The 18,042-nt window shown below is 39.6% G+C and overlaps 2 protein-coding genes across 3 annotated transcripts; one reads left to right on the top strand and one right to left on the bottom strand.

Annotated features, from left to right (window-relative positions):
- The first annotated feature begins 230 nt into the window (after positions 1-230).
- Positions 231-6,110, top strand: ddrgk1 (DDRGK domain containing 1). Of its 2 annotated transcripts, none has more exons than XM_071895900.2 (8): positions 231-421; positions 1,742-1,891; positions 2,075-2,190; positions 2,460-2,561; positions 3,659-3,781; positions 4,896-4,934; positions 5,023-5,128; positions 5,377-6,110. In XM_071895900.2, the coding sequence occupies exons 1-8, from the start codon at positions 334-336 to the stop codon at positions 5,535-5,537; spliced, it is 885 nt and encodes a 294-aa protein (XP_071752001.1). In that variant the 5' UTR covers positions 231-333; the 3' UTR covers positions 5,538-6,110. The 2 variants fall into 2 exon arrangements, with proteins under 2 accessions (XP_071752001.1, XP_071752000.1); XM_071895899.2 differs by having other exon boundaries at positions 2,072-2,190.
- A 70-nt stretch (positions 6,111-6,180) lies between these two features.
- cars2 (cysteinyl-tRNA synthetase 2, mitochondrial) lies at positions 6,181-14,844 on the bottom strand. Its single transcript, XM_071895896.2, has 15 exons — positions 14,767-14,844; positions 14,632-14,682; positions 14,426-14,543; positions 14,236-14,307; positions 13,931-14,036; positions 13,749-13,829; positions 12,935-13,064; positions 12,347-12,480; positions 11,752-11,819; positions 11,494-11,560; positions 10,741-10,879; positions 10,433-10,556; positions 9,332-9,430; positions 8,331-8,546; positions 6,181-8,013 (listed from the first exon to the last, which is right to left on the bottom strand). Exons 3-15 carry the CDS (start codon positions 14,471-14,473, stop codon positions 7,933-7,935), a joined length of 1,365 nt encoding a protein of 454 aa, XP_071751997.2. The 5' UTR covers positions 14,474-14,543; positions 14,632-14,682; positions 14,767-14,844; the 3' UTR covers positions 6,181-7,932.
- Positions 14,845-18,042: the final 3,198 nt, after the last annotated feature.

The raw sequence follows: 18,042 nt of genomic DNA, 5'->3' as shown, positions 1-18,042 counted from the left end.
CCAAAACTCAATTTAAATGAGACAATATAAAGGAAAATCCAGGAAGGAAGAGGTCATTTTTATAGGTTTAAGATTTGGACATACTGGCCTTAACAATACTCAATACTGTGTAATGGGTGCAGGTGGCGGTATGCACCTTGAAGTTGGTTTGCGACCCGCCAGTAAACTCAGAGAAGTAGAAGAAGCAGAAGAAGACTTTTACTTTGAAGGTTGTTAGCGGAAATCGTGGTGTTTATCACAGCAGACGTGTCTCTCTAGCTTCGTAGTTAGCCAGCGAACTAAACAGACCTGAAATGTAATATTTATTTAATAGTGTACATTTTTAGAATAACTATGGATGTTGCGCTGTATTTGATAGCCGCGGCAATTCTCATTGTGCTGATTCTGTTTGCGGTGAAGGTGCGGAGTAAAACAGAGGAAGGTGAGGAGCTTCATAATGTTAGAGTTAGCCTAGCTAGTGGTTAACTAAAGTTATCTTCGCCAGCTGGTCGTTTCATAACTGTCATAACTGTATTACAAAGTCTCCTCTTTGGGTCATCTTTATCTGTTTAATTCTCTCTAAAATATTCCCCAATTCTTTCTTTTCCATTAAATTATAGTTGACAATACTGTGGGAACGCTGGCAGCATGTAGAGCTTCCTAGCTTCGAATCACTACTCTCTCTGGGTGTCTCGAGGACAAGTGTTACAGATCAACTAGTTTCCTGCAGAGTACCGATTCGGAGCTAAGAGCTTCCTAATACCAGCCAAGCTGTTGAAATGTCAGCTGTAGCCTACTGAACGGGAAATTAGACCATTGCAGCATCAGGAAGAATGATATAGGCTAGATCAGTGATTCTCAACCTGTTTTATATCAAGGACCCCTAATTGATTACACTACAGACCCCCATTTAATGAAATTTTGTCTCTTGCACACAAATCTAAGAATATTTCTATTTCTAGATGATTTTGTCTAGAATTTCATGACTATCTGTATTGTAGGCAGAGAGATATCAGAAACTATGATCAAAATAGTCATTCTTCTATATTCTGTAATGGTGTTAACTTCTTGTAAATTAAATAATGTTGAAGTTTAACAATTCATCAATGTGCTTGGAACCCCCTCAAGGACCCCTGGTGGTCCCTGGACCCCACATTGAGAACCACTGGGCTAGATAATAGAGAGTATTTAACATAATACATGTATTTTTTTTATTTTAGACATTGTTTAAGCATTCACGGTCCAGGCTGAGAATGCTCACCGCGTAACAGTAGTAACATTTGAATCGGACCTCTCCATGACCAAAAATATCTCTAAAGCAGCCTATTTCCACCAGGGTAACAGCGAAAATTAGGAGCTTCCTCTCTCAGTATGAATGATGCAGAAAAATTCATCCATGCCTCATCAACAAGTTACATTTAATTAAAACTCAGCTGCTAGAATCCTGGCCAGGACTCCAAAATCGGCACACATCACCCCTATTTTAGCATTGTTTCCCTGGTTGCCTGTTAAATACAGCCGATTTAAGGTTTTTTTTTACTCACCTACAAGGCAATGAGTGGACTAGCGCCATCATTCCACACATACACACACATTAATTGTCACTTTTAGTGCTGTATGCTGTTTTTAACCTCTGTAAAGTGGGACTCTGTGGTGAAATGCACTTTAAACTACATACAGATGAAATCTGAAATGTACCACAATAACATATTAATATGCATAGAGTTTAAATGATATGCCCCTCTGCCGTCTACATGCTCAGCTGATACGGAGCAACGGCAGAATGAAGGCCGGGCAGCGCGGCACCCTCAGCAGGCAGCGGAGGAGCGAGGAGCTGGCATGCCTCGCCGGAGGAGGAACCTCGCCAGTGTGATGGTCAACCGACGAGCCCAGAGAGACGCTTCTGACAACGGTGAACACTGGGGATGGGTCATACAAACAGAATTTTAATATTTGCTCGCATTGATCAGTGTTGACTTTTGTAATTTGGCTGTTAATCTTAAATACTGAGATAGGGGGTCCTGGGGGGGCTTTATCCAGACTTTGTTGGGTTTAGCGTGTGGTAGATAATGAGTTTATTCTTGTTTTCCAGAAGAAAACCCTGTGGAGGAGGAAGAGGAGGAGCAGCAGAGCTTCCAGCCGACAGCGAAAGTAGGAGCCAAGAAGCAGAGAAAGCTGGAGGAGAAACAGGCCAAGAAAGCCCAGAGAGAGGTGGGAAAGAAACTCTGACACACTCACACCATACACAGTAATCCAAGAAAAGTATCATATTGTTAATATTGTTGGATTTTGACAATGTCTTCATTAAACATCTTTGTTCAGATATGTACTGTATATAAATACAAGAAAATTTGAATTCCTTTAAATCAGGGAAAATCTTCCACTGGCGACAGATTCAGTCCGATGTGTTCGTCCAGTCGCCCAACCCAAATATTGTATTGTGTTGTAATGTATTGTGTTGTATGATTATTTGCGGTCAGGCAGAGCTGGAGGAGAGGGAGGAGAGAAAGAGGATGCAGGAACTCAGAGACCAGGAGAGACGTCAGGAGGACGAGAGGGAACGACTTATGGAGCAGAAGCAGGTGAAATACGCACACACATACACACACGTTACGTCTAATGTAGTCAATGGATGCTCCTCACAAGTACAGTAAGGGCCTTCTCACCGACGGCTCCGATGCCGATTCAACATGCTCAATCGGCCGAAAAGACGCCGACAGGGTCCGACTACTGCCGACGGTGCGGGACACACCGCAAAAACTAGGGACACCGACGCTTACCGACGGCCCGACGGCCCGACATTGCCCGACGGCCGACCGTCGGCCTGGTGTGTCAGGGCCTAATCCTAAACCAACAAGCCAGCCTGAATAAAATATAATGCAGTCAAAATTGACCGCAAGGCACGATGATGATGATGACGACGTGTTGCAGTTTTTTGAGTAAGTACCTCAGTGAATATATTTAAGGGGGACTCTAAGTGAATGAAAATACAGTTGTTTTTCTCAAAAAAAATCCTGTTCAGACCATATATTTACACCAACATTGCTTGATTATTATTTTTTCCCAAAGTGAGTGACACATTTTACGCTTTTATTTTGAAGGCGGTATCGCCTCACTTCTGGCATTATTCTAACTGTCTCTGGCTGGCTTGAGGGAGCTGCTTCACCTCTCTTCCAGTTTTAACACTGCCAGACACCTTAGCTTGGCACAGCTGGGACGCTTTGCTTTGCTGAGATCAAAGAATTGGCACGCTGCAGTCATTTTTTCTCCTGCTCGAAAAGTATTATATTACACCAAAGTGCAGCTCGTTAAAGTATCGGTATCCGAAGCTTCATTTGCTCAGAGTACGAGTACTACAGATACCATCGGTGCACCTCTAGATTCGAGGAAAAGGGGGATCATGTGTTAGGTCCAGGGATGCCACAACAATTGCTATAAAGAAAATGTTCATGTTCATGAAAAATATTTGGACTGGATTCCACCTTTAAACATAACTGTCATTGCAAAGCTAACTACGAACCTAACCTTAAAACGTCATCTTTACAGTGGCCACTAACAAAGTGATCTCACTGTGGAATATTTTCCGCCCTATTTCTGAGAATGTTTGTTTGGTTTTGGTTTCCACAAAGAACCTATTACTCTGTGTCAGAGCCTTTCTCTCTGCTGGTGTTTTGTTCAGGAAGAAGAGGAGCGCCAAGCGAAGGAAGAGCAGGAGAGAAAGGAGGAAGAGGAGTACCTGAGGCTCAAAGCTTCCTTTGTCATAGAAGACCAGGGAGAGGAGGAGCAACTCACTGAGGACCAGGTCAGATCAGTACGCCACTGGCACTATACTGATCACTCATTTAAAGGATGCATTTTTACTAATGACACATCATGTAGAAGTGCACAGCAAGCATAAACTGCAGGGTTTACAGATTGTTCTTATGGCTACCTAACTATGTGGATAAAGGTCCAAACATAGTTATTACATGTTAGTGTACAACATGTCTAAATATTAATATTGTAGCTACGTAAGGTACTTTTAACATTACATACCAATTTAGCAACCACAGCAGCAGCACAACTACTGTAACGCTACATCATTAGCGTCAGTACAAAACATGCCAAAACATCATAACCGAATCAAGCTAACCTAACAACACGGAGGTTGTAACTAGTTAGATGCTAAACCAAACCAAACACCAAATGTTAACAATGTAGCGGACAAGACTGCAAGAGGCTACAAGGCTATGGAACAACCATAAGGGAGTGTAGCACCACGCACAGTGCACATACTGGTAGCGGGCAAAATATGACACTATTGTTGGGACTGTCAGCATCAACACACAAACAACACACTACCTTTGCAGACAGAAAACACATCAAGGCTATTAAGTTTTTTTCTTATGAAGGCCATTACCTATTTTCTTGTGAAGCCTACTCACCTCCAGCTCAATTGAAAAGTACTGCCCACTTGACTCTCCATCCACAGCTTTACCCAAAGTCACATTTTGTGTTTTTTTGTCCCTAATGCATATTGACCGTTGATTCACATTGGATTGTGCGAGTTCCTGCGAGATTAGAGGTCCTGACATCAGTGACATTTCAGGAGTCAGCAGGATAATCTCAGTTATACCGTTACATGTATGACACCTTGTCCTTGCCTAGTCGTCTAGTGTAAGCATGAGCACGACGGAGAAACAAAAAAATCAGTGAAATCTGTCGTTGTGTGTGATGCAATGTGTTTTCAAAATTAGGATTTTAAATCTTTTAGTGTGTCCCCAGCCTAAGAAGCACATAATTCAGTTTATACAAGTATTTCAAGTTTGCATCTGTTACAATGCCCAGTTTATTTTTGACCTAATCTAAAATGGATGGCTCACAATTGTCATAATTATCATTACGGGGTAATAAATATTTGTGTCCTTTGCCCTCAGTCACGCAACCTCCTGCAAGAATTCATCCAGCACATTGAGGTAAGTGTTGAGAGACTACGCACTCCAACTTGTGCTACAGTAGATTCATGTCTTTACAGCTGAATACACCATTGACTTTGTCCTGCAGGATTCGAAAGTGGTTCTGCTGGAAGACCTGGCATCACACTTTGGGATGCGAACGCAGGATGCTATTGCAAGACTACAGGACCTGTTAGCCGATGGCTCCCTCACAGGTTAGTGTACCTGCAAGTTGCAGAGGTAAAAGGTCAGGTTGTATTACCTGATATCTTATATTTTGTTACTGTCATTTTATTATAGGCTTCACAAAGAAGCATTTATAGGAAAAGGGGAATGACAAACCCTGAAATGTGGGACTTAGTTCTAGGTGAATGTTATGTACGGTTTTTTTAAAATGTAAAACCATCCATTATCACTTCAAAGCCTCAGCTCCTTTCCTGTCTTTCTTCTCCCTTTCCTGCAGGAGTGATCGACGACAGAGGGAAGTTCATCTCCATCACTCCAGAGGAACTCAACTCAGTGGCCCAGTTCATCAAACAGAGGGGCAGAGTTTCTATCACAGAGTTGGCCCAGGCCAGCAACTCTCTGATCAACCTCATGCCTGAGGTCCGCAACACTGCCTGATGGATGCTTTACTCACTAACATCTACAGTATACCTGACCACCAGGGTTCATTTGGACTGTAAGAATTATGATAAAAACACAACAACAAATATTTTACATGACATATTCACAAAAAGTAAAACCCATGAACTTTGACAACAGTGACTAGGCTAAGTTGATGTAGCATTTTGGTCAACACAAATTTTACCAAGCTAAAATTCATTTGGGAACTAATGGTCATTCACATTGTCATATTTTTGCCCTCACAGACAGCATGAATGCATTTATGCTCGGCTTATTGCAGCCATGATATCTACATTGGATCTGACAAAAAGTAGACTAAAATGCTCAGACTGAAACGAAGCATAACTAAATGTATTTAAGTGAATAAAATGACTATAATAAACATCTTAGTCCTAAGAGTAAACCACAATTTAAGCTTCTTCTAAAATTAACATTGGTGGGCACTCACACACTTGGGCAGTTTGGTTATGTGCAGCCACACAAGGTCCTGCAATGAACTAAGTGATGATCTTGGTTGAATACAAATACACTTTGTATTTTAATTTAATAAAGTTCAGTTTGAAAGGTTAAGCAATGATTGTCTTTCTGTATTCATGCTTCATTGGAGGTGATAGCAACTGATTTCAGGATTTTGACTTACATAGATGATGATTTACAATACAAACAATATTGCTGATGCATAATGGGTTGAGAATGGGCAATAAAATTAGGGCAATGAAGAATCAGAACACTATGGAGTTTGAGCTCTGTTGTGCTATCCCTGATAATTTTACGTCACAGGCAGGTATGTTGTTTTTAAATTTATAAAAAATAGACCAAGTGCTATCTGTAAATGGGTTTAGATTACAGTAGATTACTTTTTCCTGATATCTTTTACTCAAAGTTATCATTCAAATTTTTTCAACCCCTCCAGGTAAGTGCATTTTTGAGTCATCATTGGATCCCTAGGCTTAATTGTCGTACAGTGATGTTTATTCACCTAGCGTTTTCACACAGCTGTTTGCAGTACCATCACCGCCAGTGGTAATGATATTAATGGTTGTAATTTTCTATCATGGTCTGTTCAACAGTCTGCTTCTTCTATTTGGAGATCAGACAGTAGTAGTGGTCATATTTTGTCCTTATATCTAAACATTTGTATTTGACTAGATATCTGATTAGTTTGGAAGCACTGTATTACCTTTATAAGACACGTCCCTCTCTCACAAGATCATATCCTTTCCTTTCATATCCTTCTCTATGAGGAAGAAATAAATGAATGCAGTACTGAATTCCACCACTAGTGTTTCTTATGTGCCATCAAGGCCTTAGAGTCTGCAGTTTTTCATTGCAGCACATTTCACTGATCAACCGACCGTCAGCCAGAGAGGAGAAGCAAATCAGTCAAATCTGCTGCTGTAAATGTTGACTGGAGTGAAAACTTACTCTTGGGCCTTGATTGCACATGATTGCACTGCTTTAGAGCACATAGAGCCATTAGAAATGTGTGTTTCTGCCATAAGAATGAATGGTTTGCTCCTTTTGTCAAGCAAAATCCCATTCCGTGAAGGAACAAGAAACTATAGCCAACTCCTCAGCCTCTGAAACTTCACAAATGTATTGCATAATTTCTCTGGCCAATACTTTTATGAAAATAAAACACAGCTATTAATAACAGTGTCTTTGTTTCATATCAAACCCACAAGCTATTCAATCAGTTTGAGATTTAACTTGAACCTGCAGTTCATTGATCAATCACAGCGATCATTCTCAATGATCCAAATCTGAATATTTGTGAATAAGGGCCCATTCACATCTAGTACAAAAACTGCAAAGATAACTATAAACTATACACTGTTGCTCAAGCATTCACACTACAACAATATCTGTGATCCTCAGCAAACAAAGCATCACTGCTGTTAGCTACCGAATTCTCCCACTCCCGTCTTTCTTAGAACTTGAATTTGATTGGTTGGAAGTGTTTCATCGTTGTCTGCGTCCAAAAAATAGCTGAGATCTAACCAAAAAAAATAGTTATTGTTTTTGGATGTTTTTACAGTTATCGCTGTAATGGGAACACAGACATTATATTTACTTAGAATGATTTAAATCTTTTTTTATAGTCAAAGTTATCTTTAATGGGCCTTGTGAATGAGTCTTTATTCAGAAATATTCTGATTTGGATGTCTGACTCATCACAATAAGGAATATGAGAGGTCATAGACCGATACACTGAATCCATAAGGCAGCAGAACATGTATCTAACACAAAATTTGTTTCTGTCATGAAATCAAGATGATTTGGTCCGTCTTTTCGTGTTTTGGATTGTAAAGAAAATCCACTTGTTAAATTAAAGAAGTTAAAATCAAGTCCACCAAGCCTGGAATTACAGTTCCAAAGGTATAGGTTGGTTTCAACTGGACTCCTCTTGGTCTTTATCCAGGACGTTCTGCTGTCTCCGAGTTATCTCCCATGTAGAGTTGGTCCCTCTATCCTGAAACCACAATCAGAAAACCTTCAGATTAAAATCCCCCTTGCAAACTGTAATATATAATGTTACAATAAAGGATGAGTGCATAGCCACTTAGTCGACATTACAAATGTGTAAAATACAAGTTTTACTAATGGGCCTTCTGTAGAATAAAAACAAACATTTCCCCAAAGTTTTACCATGAAATCTATAGTTCAATGGAGATTTTTTTGTTACCATGGAGGATATCGTAATGTGCATTCTAGTAGAATTTTCACCCCTGGATATGGCCCTGGTTTTTAATTTAGACCTGACCTTACACCCAGCAGATATATGCCCACCTTTATCAGCACACCCAAAGGTGCCAGATCATTCCGCAGGGTGTCACAGGCTTTAAGGAGCGGGATTCTCTCTGGGTAAAGTCCAGGTTTACTGCCGCTTCCAGGGGCTGTATTGTCCTGACGGGCAAGGGCAAACGCTCGAACCTCGCTTCTGAAACGAGTCAGCTGCTCGATGACGCCCTCCAGACTTCCAGAACAATCCTCCACATTGGCTTCCTGGGGATGAATGCGGGAAAGTAGAGCATGCTCAACAGCAGTGGAGGAGGTGAAGAAATGTTTGGGTCAAAGAGGTGGCCAGATAGTTTTGTAATCTGACCTCTCCCAATAAACAAAGAGTTCACCCCAAAGTGTAAATCCTGTTACTGTCTACTCCCCTCCATTGGAGTTCATATGACCACCAAACACAGTTAGCTACTGCAGTTCCATCACAGCCTTCTAACAAACTATTGATGTGAACTAGAGGTCTAAGCAGTTTTTTTTTGTTTTGTTTTAGTTGCGGGCGGGTGCGAATTTATGTGGGTCAAACTTTTTTTTCAACCGCGGGTGACGGAACACCGTTACGGATCATTCTGGCCCAATTTGACCCCAGGATGTGAATTGACTCTGATTAAAATGGCATAAAAAGACCATCAAATTTCTCTGAACAACCAAAGGTCCAAAGGTTTTGACTGTGGGGTGAACTGCTACTTTAATGACTTCATCCTCAAACAAGTGGACTTGCTCAATGGCCAACAGCACAAGACTTTTCGGGAGTATAAGAGTGAAATTGTGTGTGTGTGAGTGCATGTCAAGCATAATCTCGTCTGATTTTGACCAGTCCTTGTGGCAATGTAATAAATGTACAGGGACAATGTGACAAAAGGTGCATCTCCAGCATCTGGATGGAGGAAATTATACAGTATGTTGTACTACTTTAATTTTACTCTGTTCATAGAAAGTAGATGTTGATATGTTTTTTAACTCATTTAGACAATTTGGATATATTATGCATGAGTTCTGACCTTTTTGTCCAGCAGATTGATCCCAAACATGCCCAAGACTTCCCTGATGTAGGAGAGGATTGCTCCGAACACCGCTGGGCTTCGTGGCAGTCCGTCAGACTAGATATAAATACAACACAAACCATGAATATTACTGATATAATTATTTTCTTTGCAGTGTGTGAAGTAGGTTTCACTGCATTTTTTTTGCATCAGCCTTTCACTCATTCCACCACCTGTAATTTTCAGAAACTCTGAAAGCTCCGTCTGTGCTGGAAAAACAGCGCCCTCTTCCTGTTTTGTGCCATAAAGCAATACAGCCGATTTCCCGCCAAATCTGACCCGGTGGCTCACAATACAGTGTGAGGCTTGAAAATGTAATATCATATTTCATCATCTGATAGTTACACCATTTTGGCCACAATGGTTTGTACAATAGTTTGTACAAGAGTTACTTTTGTCTCAAAATTATTTTTCACATTTGACATAATGTCTTTGAGTTATCTCTGTAATTTTATACAGCTGTAGTGCTTGGGGGGATAATTCTAGTTTTGTCCCTGTTTGGGTCGAAGTAAAATTTCAAGTTGAGGTTGTAGTGCTGTTTTTTAATCATAATAAAATCATTACTACTTCTAAAACATTTATACACATGTTAGTTTTAGATGATAGTAAGAGTAAATTACAAAGCAAATTTTAATTTCACATTTTCTCTAGCAGTGAAATAAAAATAGTAATTTTGTTGTTTTTATGTATTTAATTATCAGTAAGATGATGATTTGGGCCAGCTGATTGGTCAGTTCAAAACTGTTTCTGGTGCTACTATTTGTCACAATCAATTATTTACTTTTTTGTTGTTTATTTTTCAGTCATTTTGCTATTGTATAAGTACTTAATTTATAAAATAGTGGTGCCTTTCATTTTGCCTGCTGGGTCAGTGAAAATATGAAAGTGGAAAACACTGGCTTGTAGGGGGGTTTGAACTTAAATGCAACAGAAAAGAAAATCTAAGTCTTGGTTTCTGTCTCTCTCTGCTTGTTGCCATTGAACCTCAGCAAAACACACCTGACAGTTTCTTTAATTGTATAGCGTGTAGGTAGGCTAAAGTCTGATTCAACAAGTTACCTTTGTAATGGGCTGTAGTTGGCAGTTCCCATGGTAAACAAGGTTCATTACAGCACTAATGGCTCTTGGGGTATCAAAGTCATCTGCCAACGCCGACACCACAGTGGCTTTAGTCTCAGCCAACCTGGGGAAAGAAAATGCCTGTTTTCCATTATCTGGTTTGGAGGGGGGTTGGAACTACAATGCAATAGAAAAGAAAATCTAAATCTTCATCATATCCAGTTATTGTGTGAGTATGATCAAGACCATAAATCAACTATGAAATCAAAACATACATGCAGGTGTCAGATTGAGGAGGAAGATACTACCTCTCCCAGAGAAGTCCTTCTTGTACAGCTGAACACTGCAGCTGACCCTTCATATAGTTCTGGGCATCATGACTGAAGGTAGAAATAGTCGCCAAAGAGCTTTGTGCCACCGACATGCTGCCATCACTATAGTCAATAGCTGTGGAGACACCAGAGAACATCAAAAAACATTTTCCATCTATTATTTAAGACTCAGACCAGCGTTCCCATTGTGGCCCTGATACAAAATTCCATGACTTTTCCATGATGTTCTACCACTAACTCGGAGCACTTCCATGACATAAAACTGTTCTTCCTTACTGCTTTAAGTTGTTTTTTTAAAAGGGTGAACAGTCTGGTTTCCACTCCAGTTGGGCTGAAAACCATCTAATGCAATAAATATGTGAAACTTGGAAAATACATTCTGCTATATTCCTGTAAAGTGACCCATTTCTAGAATTCCCTGATATTCCCTAACCTCCCCAAAGAATTGATCAAAATCCCTGGCTTTCCCCATCTGGAATTGACCTCTCTGAATTCCATGATATTCCTGGAATTCCATGACCAGTGGGAACCCTGTGAGTCATCCAACCCCTGCTAAGTTACGTCCATTAAGCACCATATTTAGATTCATTTGTTGATTTTTGGAGATACCCATGATAATTTCACCATGTGTCAAGTTTTATGATTTTACACAAAACTACACTTTTTACAGTACGATGAAAACCAGCAGTCATTCATAAAAACAGAACCATGACATTTATTTAGTCACACCTGATCTGTATTTTGTCAAGAGGCAAAACATCCGGAATTCATTGGCAGAATAAGATTGAAGGAAATCCTGATGTGTGGGAGAGAGAGAGAGAGAGAGAGAGAGAGAGAGAGAGAGAGAGAGAGAGAGAGAGAGAGAGAGAGAGAATGATTAATCCAAAATGTGAGGTATACGTTGGCTTATACAGTATACTGAATCTTACTTTCAACTTTAAGACACAAAAATACTACTCAACTAAGTGATGGTGTACAATGCATTACCTTTATAGTGATATAGTTCTTTAAAGATTTGGACATTTTCTCTGCACTGCCTTTTAGATGCAAGTGCCCTAAAAACAAGAACAACCAATCAAGATGAAGTACAAAAGTGAAAACAGAAATCCTAAGCTATTTTTTAATGTCTCAACTTATTGAAAAGATTACACATTCATGATGGCTGTGTATGAAATAAAAAGCTGAAAGTGACATCAAGAAAACCATCCTTGGCCATGGAAAATAATAAGCAGTCCACAAAAAATATATAAAATATATAAATGAAAGTGAATATGGGCAAAAGGGGGTGTTTGAAAGGGCTGTCATATTGACTCCCATTTATTACACTCATCACTGCGGGTAGAAATGTCATCACCGCAGGTACAAATGTTGACATCACCCAGGTACAAATGTTATCACCACGGGTACAAATGTTGACATCACCATGAGTAGAAACGTGATCACCGCGGGTACAAATCTCATCACCACGGGAACAAATATCAATGTGTTTTGCCCAATCTCCATCCTTAACCTAAGCTGTTTTTAACTTGGTGGCTTGGCCCTATAGTAAAACTCATATCCAAGAGGCTGGGATTAGCTGTACCTGAGTGGAGGAAGTAGTTTGCCCATTGTCCACACTGGTGATAGGCTTCACTCTGGGCGATCTCATTCTCATGGTGAGGGAAGGCCAAGTCGATGCCTCCAGAGTGGATATCCAGCTGACTCCCAAACACTGAGCTGGAACCACCATAGAAGAAACAACACAAATCACTAACTCTGAACAGAATGCAACAGAAAAAGATTTTGTTGAACTTCAATGAAACACCAAAACTCAAATAGTATAATAATGTAAAAAGAGATCAGCACTGGTATCTGTTTAGTTATAAAGACCTTCTACACTAACTGCCTTCATACATCACATTACTATTGGACTGGAGGATAATACTTGGATCGCGGGAAAGAAAGAAAAAGAGAAACAAAGAAATTACATTTTTTCACTGAAGCAAAGGCAAACAGCAGTAACGGAAGTGTTTTGAAGATGGCTAGAGTTAAGATTTCATTAAAGCCTAGGTCATTTACCCATTCATCCAGCTGTTCTATCGTTTCTAGCTCAATTCTTGCTCTGTTCTATTGTTAGATTAGAAGAGAACTTTGAAGAACAATAAGTAGACAAGTTATTGTAAATGCAAACCTGGCGATGGTAGAGCATTCAATATGCCAGCCAGGTCTTCCTCTACCCCAAGGAGATTCCCAGAAGGGTTCCTGAGGTTTCGATCGCTTCCACAGAGCGAAATCCCTGGAGTCTCGTTTATCCGAGCTGCCTGAAAAACCACACAGTTTGTTGTCCATAAGTAAAGTTAATGTGTAGTATGCCTCATGTAGACCAAGCAAGGCCAGTAATCAGGGTATCTGCAGGTTTCAGAACACCAAATTTAAGGGCAAAGGACAACCAAAATAAATTAACTAAGCTGGCAAAACAAGCCTATTTCTGACTGTATATACCTAATGAAACTTGCGAAACTATGAATAGACAATATAAGAAAAAGGAAATTAATTAAGGGACATGAAGTCAAAGTGTTTAGTAAAGCAGACTGGATGCATATTGGACCCTATTCTGTATTAATCTAAGAGTGGACATACAGCACAAAGAAACCTGTTACTGATAACAGTTTTGACAGATTTAATGTAATGCTGACAATCGAACTTCAGTGTATTTTGCGGATTATAAACATGCTAAAAGTAATGCTGTGTAGCATTTACAGTGTATGCTGCCATGTTGACATGTTAATCTCAGAAAACTCGAGGTTGAGAAATCTTGCCCGAGTTTCTTACTTGGAATTCCAAATTAAAGAGCTGTTCCATTGCTTTTTTCCTAGTAGAAAGTCGGAATGTCAGACTTTCCAACATCTCTGGAACGCAGCATCGAACGGTATACACATAACAGTCAGACCACATTTAGACAAAATTAGAGGTTCTATGCACCCCAAGGAGACAGAAGCACCTACCAGGTTCACACTGGGCATCGACAGCACCCAGAAATTTGCCGTAACGTTCGCCAATGGACTTGATGTCAAAATACACATCACCTACAACAAGAGCAACGCACAAACACTCAGAGGAGACTCAAGTATTGAGGGGTTACAGCTGTTATTTTATCAGAAACAGTGATGATTTCTTAAATATTCACCTTGCTTTGTGGCATAGGCATGTCCATTTTGGATGATGCGCTCAATGAATGCCACAATTTGAGGCACATTCTCAGTCACTCTTAAATACACTGCAGGAGGAATCACCTCAAAAACAATGAAAAAAACAGCTTATAAATGCATAGGCTCCCACAGATTATGTGCAGCAGTTCACTATACACTTATGCTTTCAGTTGCTATTGCCAATTATGTAAGCTTTGACTAGATTTAGTGAATTAAATGTCATTCAGAATCAGGATATTTCAATGTGCAAACAAAATAGTAGGCTAATCTCCCACTCACAAACCTTTAATGATAACATATCCTTCTGGAATTCTTCCTCATACATTCTGGCTAGGACGGTCGGGGAAACGCTTTCCTAGAAATAAAGAGGGAAACAAATAATCCTTAAGAATATGCTGTCACTGAAACAAAAAAAAACATCAATCATATGTCAGTCATTAATCATTAATTTGGATATACTGCTGTAATCTTACCTCCCAACTTCTCTTGATGATTTTATCGTCAATATCAGTGATAACCATAGCATGGATGACACTGATCCCAAACAGCCTGGACAAAATCCTCTGCAGAATGTCAAATCTGACATATGAGCTATGACAAGACGGAGATAAAAACGTTTAGCTGGAGCACAGCTCACAGGCTTGGACCTGAATGTGAAGATATATTGATAAGTGCTTACCATGCATGACCCAGGTGGGCATGGTCATACACAGTGGGTCCACAGCTGTACCTGAGGCAGAAGAACACATGCAGTCAGCTCACCAACCCCCTCATTCCATTATTGTGAATGTGTAGTAGAAGTAATAGTCCATACCAGGTAGCTACCCCTTCTTTTGCCAGTATGAGAGGCTCTTTCTGTTTGGTCAGGCTGTTGTATGTCTTCAAACCAGTGTCAAATCCACTAGGTCTACTCCATTTTCTCCCCACAACACCAGTACAGGATCCACTTGACCTGCGTAGCACAGTGTTAAGTGACTGAGTTGTACTGGGACACCCGTGGAGGACCTTTAACTTCCATAATAACGACCTTGTTGTGTTGCTCCACATAGTGAGAGCTGAGTGTGGAGCAAGGAGGTTCTATGGAGCAGCATACACGCTGCTAGCATAAGGAAACGCACTTCCGGTAGAATTTTGCTCCCGGCCTGCAAAATAAAAGTCCCAAAGCTTTACCGAAATGGCATTTCTCTTGTTGATAATGAATAAAACAATGTTTATCACAAAACTGTAAAGTTGTCACAACACACGAGACAGAACTGCAAAGACAATGAGAAACATTGCTGTACGAGATACCCATAGGCTAAACTAACAGAAAGAGGAAAAGTATGGTGGCCGAGAGAGCCCAACGTGCTGCGCATTCAAAAACGCGCTGCGACCCAAGTATAAGAGAAGGTGGCTGAGGAAGACAATAGACCATAGCAGATCAAAAATAAATGGAAACTGTTGTTAAAGGTAGCAATTTTAGCATCTATTAAGCAAAGAAATAAGGATAACCTAGTCTATGCGTTTGAGCCACAACAATATATGACTTTCAGCGCAAATAATGTGGTCTAATCAATGATTGAATGCAAACAAAAGGTGGCTTTAAAACAAAATAATTTGAAAAAATAAATATAAATATAGATATTTTAGCAACTATTAAGCAGAAATAATGAGGATAAACTATGAATTGTGTTAGCCTAACTGCTAAACATATATTTATACATAAATGTTGATATTTATGAACATCAAAATGTACTTTTTATACGTTTTATAATGTGAATAATTGAATAACTTTTTCAAACTTCACATCATGGGATCATTAAAGTTTCAAACACGTGCATTTAACGTAGGCCTACTATAACTTGAAAACATGATTTTTAGTCTCATTTCTGAATCTCAGATTAGCCTATGTAGTTTGGTATGTTATTGATATGGGCTGAACACCCCTCCACAATGATTATAATTAATAATTGTCTACTTTTTTACACCACATTATGGGGCCCACTAATGAGCTAAATCATTCACATTTATTATTTTATTTTATTTCTGATGAGTCAACAGCACTAGGGGTCCATTACAAAACCTTTACTGGAATCTTCATGCACTCTGTGAATGTTTCTTTACTTTCCACACAGGCGTCATGGCTCAAGATCCTGTTCTTGTTTAGGATGATTCATACTTATTTCTGAATTAAACATCCAAATTCACTCTTCAAAATTGAAACAACTATATAAACATTGTTTAAAAAAGCATTGCAGGCCTAAAGCTCCCTGCCAGTGACTTTACCCCCCTCTCCACATTGTGCAGTACTCTTCCCAGTGTAGTGCTTTCAATGCTGTATTTAAAATTTACCATTCAAAAGGTTTATAATAATGTATCAAACTGCAGGAGATGCCTGGAAAATCCAGATGAGATTTCTTATAACACCCATTGTACAACATAAATATAATAAAACTATTCCAACTAGTTGTTGGTGAAACTGTGGACATAAATTTGATGTGAATGGTGTGCATAGCCCTCTCCAGTTTTGAGGGCATTCTGGGATCAAGTTGTTAAGATAATGGAATCGAGCAAGTCTTCGAAGATTCCCTCAAAGTCGAGGTGGAACAGGTGAAGATTGTGAATGAGAAATCCGCGAAGAAGATTTCTGAGTTGGAGGAAAAAAGAGGCTGAGAGGTATCAGTGTAGATGGTATCTCAGGGTCCATGGAGTTCCAAAGATGTCTGATGCTGACAGAAATCCCCTTAAACACTGAAACTTTGTGAAGAGAGTGTTGTAGCATATTTCATTACATGCAACCATTAATTAGACCGATGCAAACATTAAATTACAAGCATTCAAAAGTTTTTCATAAGTATTGTAATTACTGGAACTGGAATTACAACGACAGATTTTTTTATTTCAAGTTTGCAAAACTTTCTTACGGCCATGGAACCTCCAACATGAGTAGCCTACAAATTAATTCCCCCAAAGATTCAAAACTGAGCTTCAAACTTCCAAAACTACTTTCAAGCTCTCAAAACTAACTTTCAAGCTTTCAGAACTTCGCTTAAAGCTTTCCGATTGTGTCAGTTATTTCTCTCCATATGTATGCTGGCTGGTTTATGTGAAATTCCTCTAAAGTTTAAAAGGCATTATTTAAGCCTAGCTGCTCCCGGCCACCACATTGCTGCCACATTGTTTTTGTGAGATCTCAGACCACTTGATGTTCACACCACACCTCCTTTAGAACTCAGACTCCACCTGTGTAACTTTGCATTGTGGATCAGAAAAGAGAGCTCAGTCCCCTTGTAAGTCCATTTACACTGTGAACACAAAGAGGACCGAGTTCATATACAGCTGGTTCACTTTTTGGTTCACTTAAAAAGGACACTTAAAGGGTGTTTTCACATTTAGTTCTTTTTAAAGGAACCAAACTCAGTCTTTTTAATGAGTTTTGCAGTGGACCTGTGCTCCATATGGATTCCAGTCAGTAAGAAGTTAAAAACTGAGCATGAAATGTTTGTGACTCATGTCGTGCAAATGTGTTATCTTTTTTGTAGTTGCTTAGATGCTCAGTCCACTTGCCCATTCCACTCTTCAAGGACCGAAGACTTTCTGTATTAGCTGAAGATTGTACTCAACTATTACTGACACGATGGCAACATTTGATTCACAAATTATAAGTAACAATGCAGTCGATTCTGAGACGAGACCGAGACCTTCAAAATGTGATCAGTCTTGAGACCAAGACCGATCTCGAGTACTACAACACTAGGTGGCACACTAGAGGCTCCATAGTTACCATTAGCATTGGAACCATTAGCCTACCTACTGTGGTGTCATGTCAGATACACAAACGCAAAATAATTGAACCGATCGGATCAATGGCCATATTAAAATATGGGTGCCTAAAAAGTATAAAACTTGGTACATATCTTCTTGAGCACAATCTTTGTCACTATTGAAAAACTTTAATGAATATCTGACAAATATTGTCTATTGAGGCTTGAACCCTCCAACTGGCACTTGCGGCTGTATTTTTCACATTGAATTTGGTCACACTGACCTTTATGTGGGTTGTAGTAGTTTATACAGGGAGAGAAATAATGACACCAAAGCATGGTGCTTC

This window comes from Centroberyx gerrardi, chromosome 21 (genome assembly GCF_048128805.1).
Source record: "Centroberyx gerrardi isolate f3 chromosome 21, fCenGer3.hap1.cur.20231027, whole genome shotgun sequence".
Taxonomy (NCBI): domain Eukaryota; kingdom Metazoa; phylum Chordata; class Actinopteri; order Beryciformes; family Berycidae; genus Centroberyx; species Centroberyx gerrardi.
The sequence above is the reverse complement of the archived record's forward strand: the minus strand, read 5'-3'. Positions and strand labels throughout refer to the sequence as shown.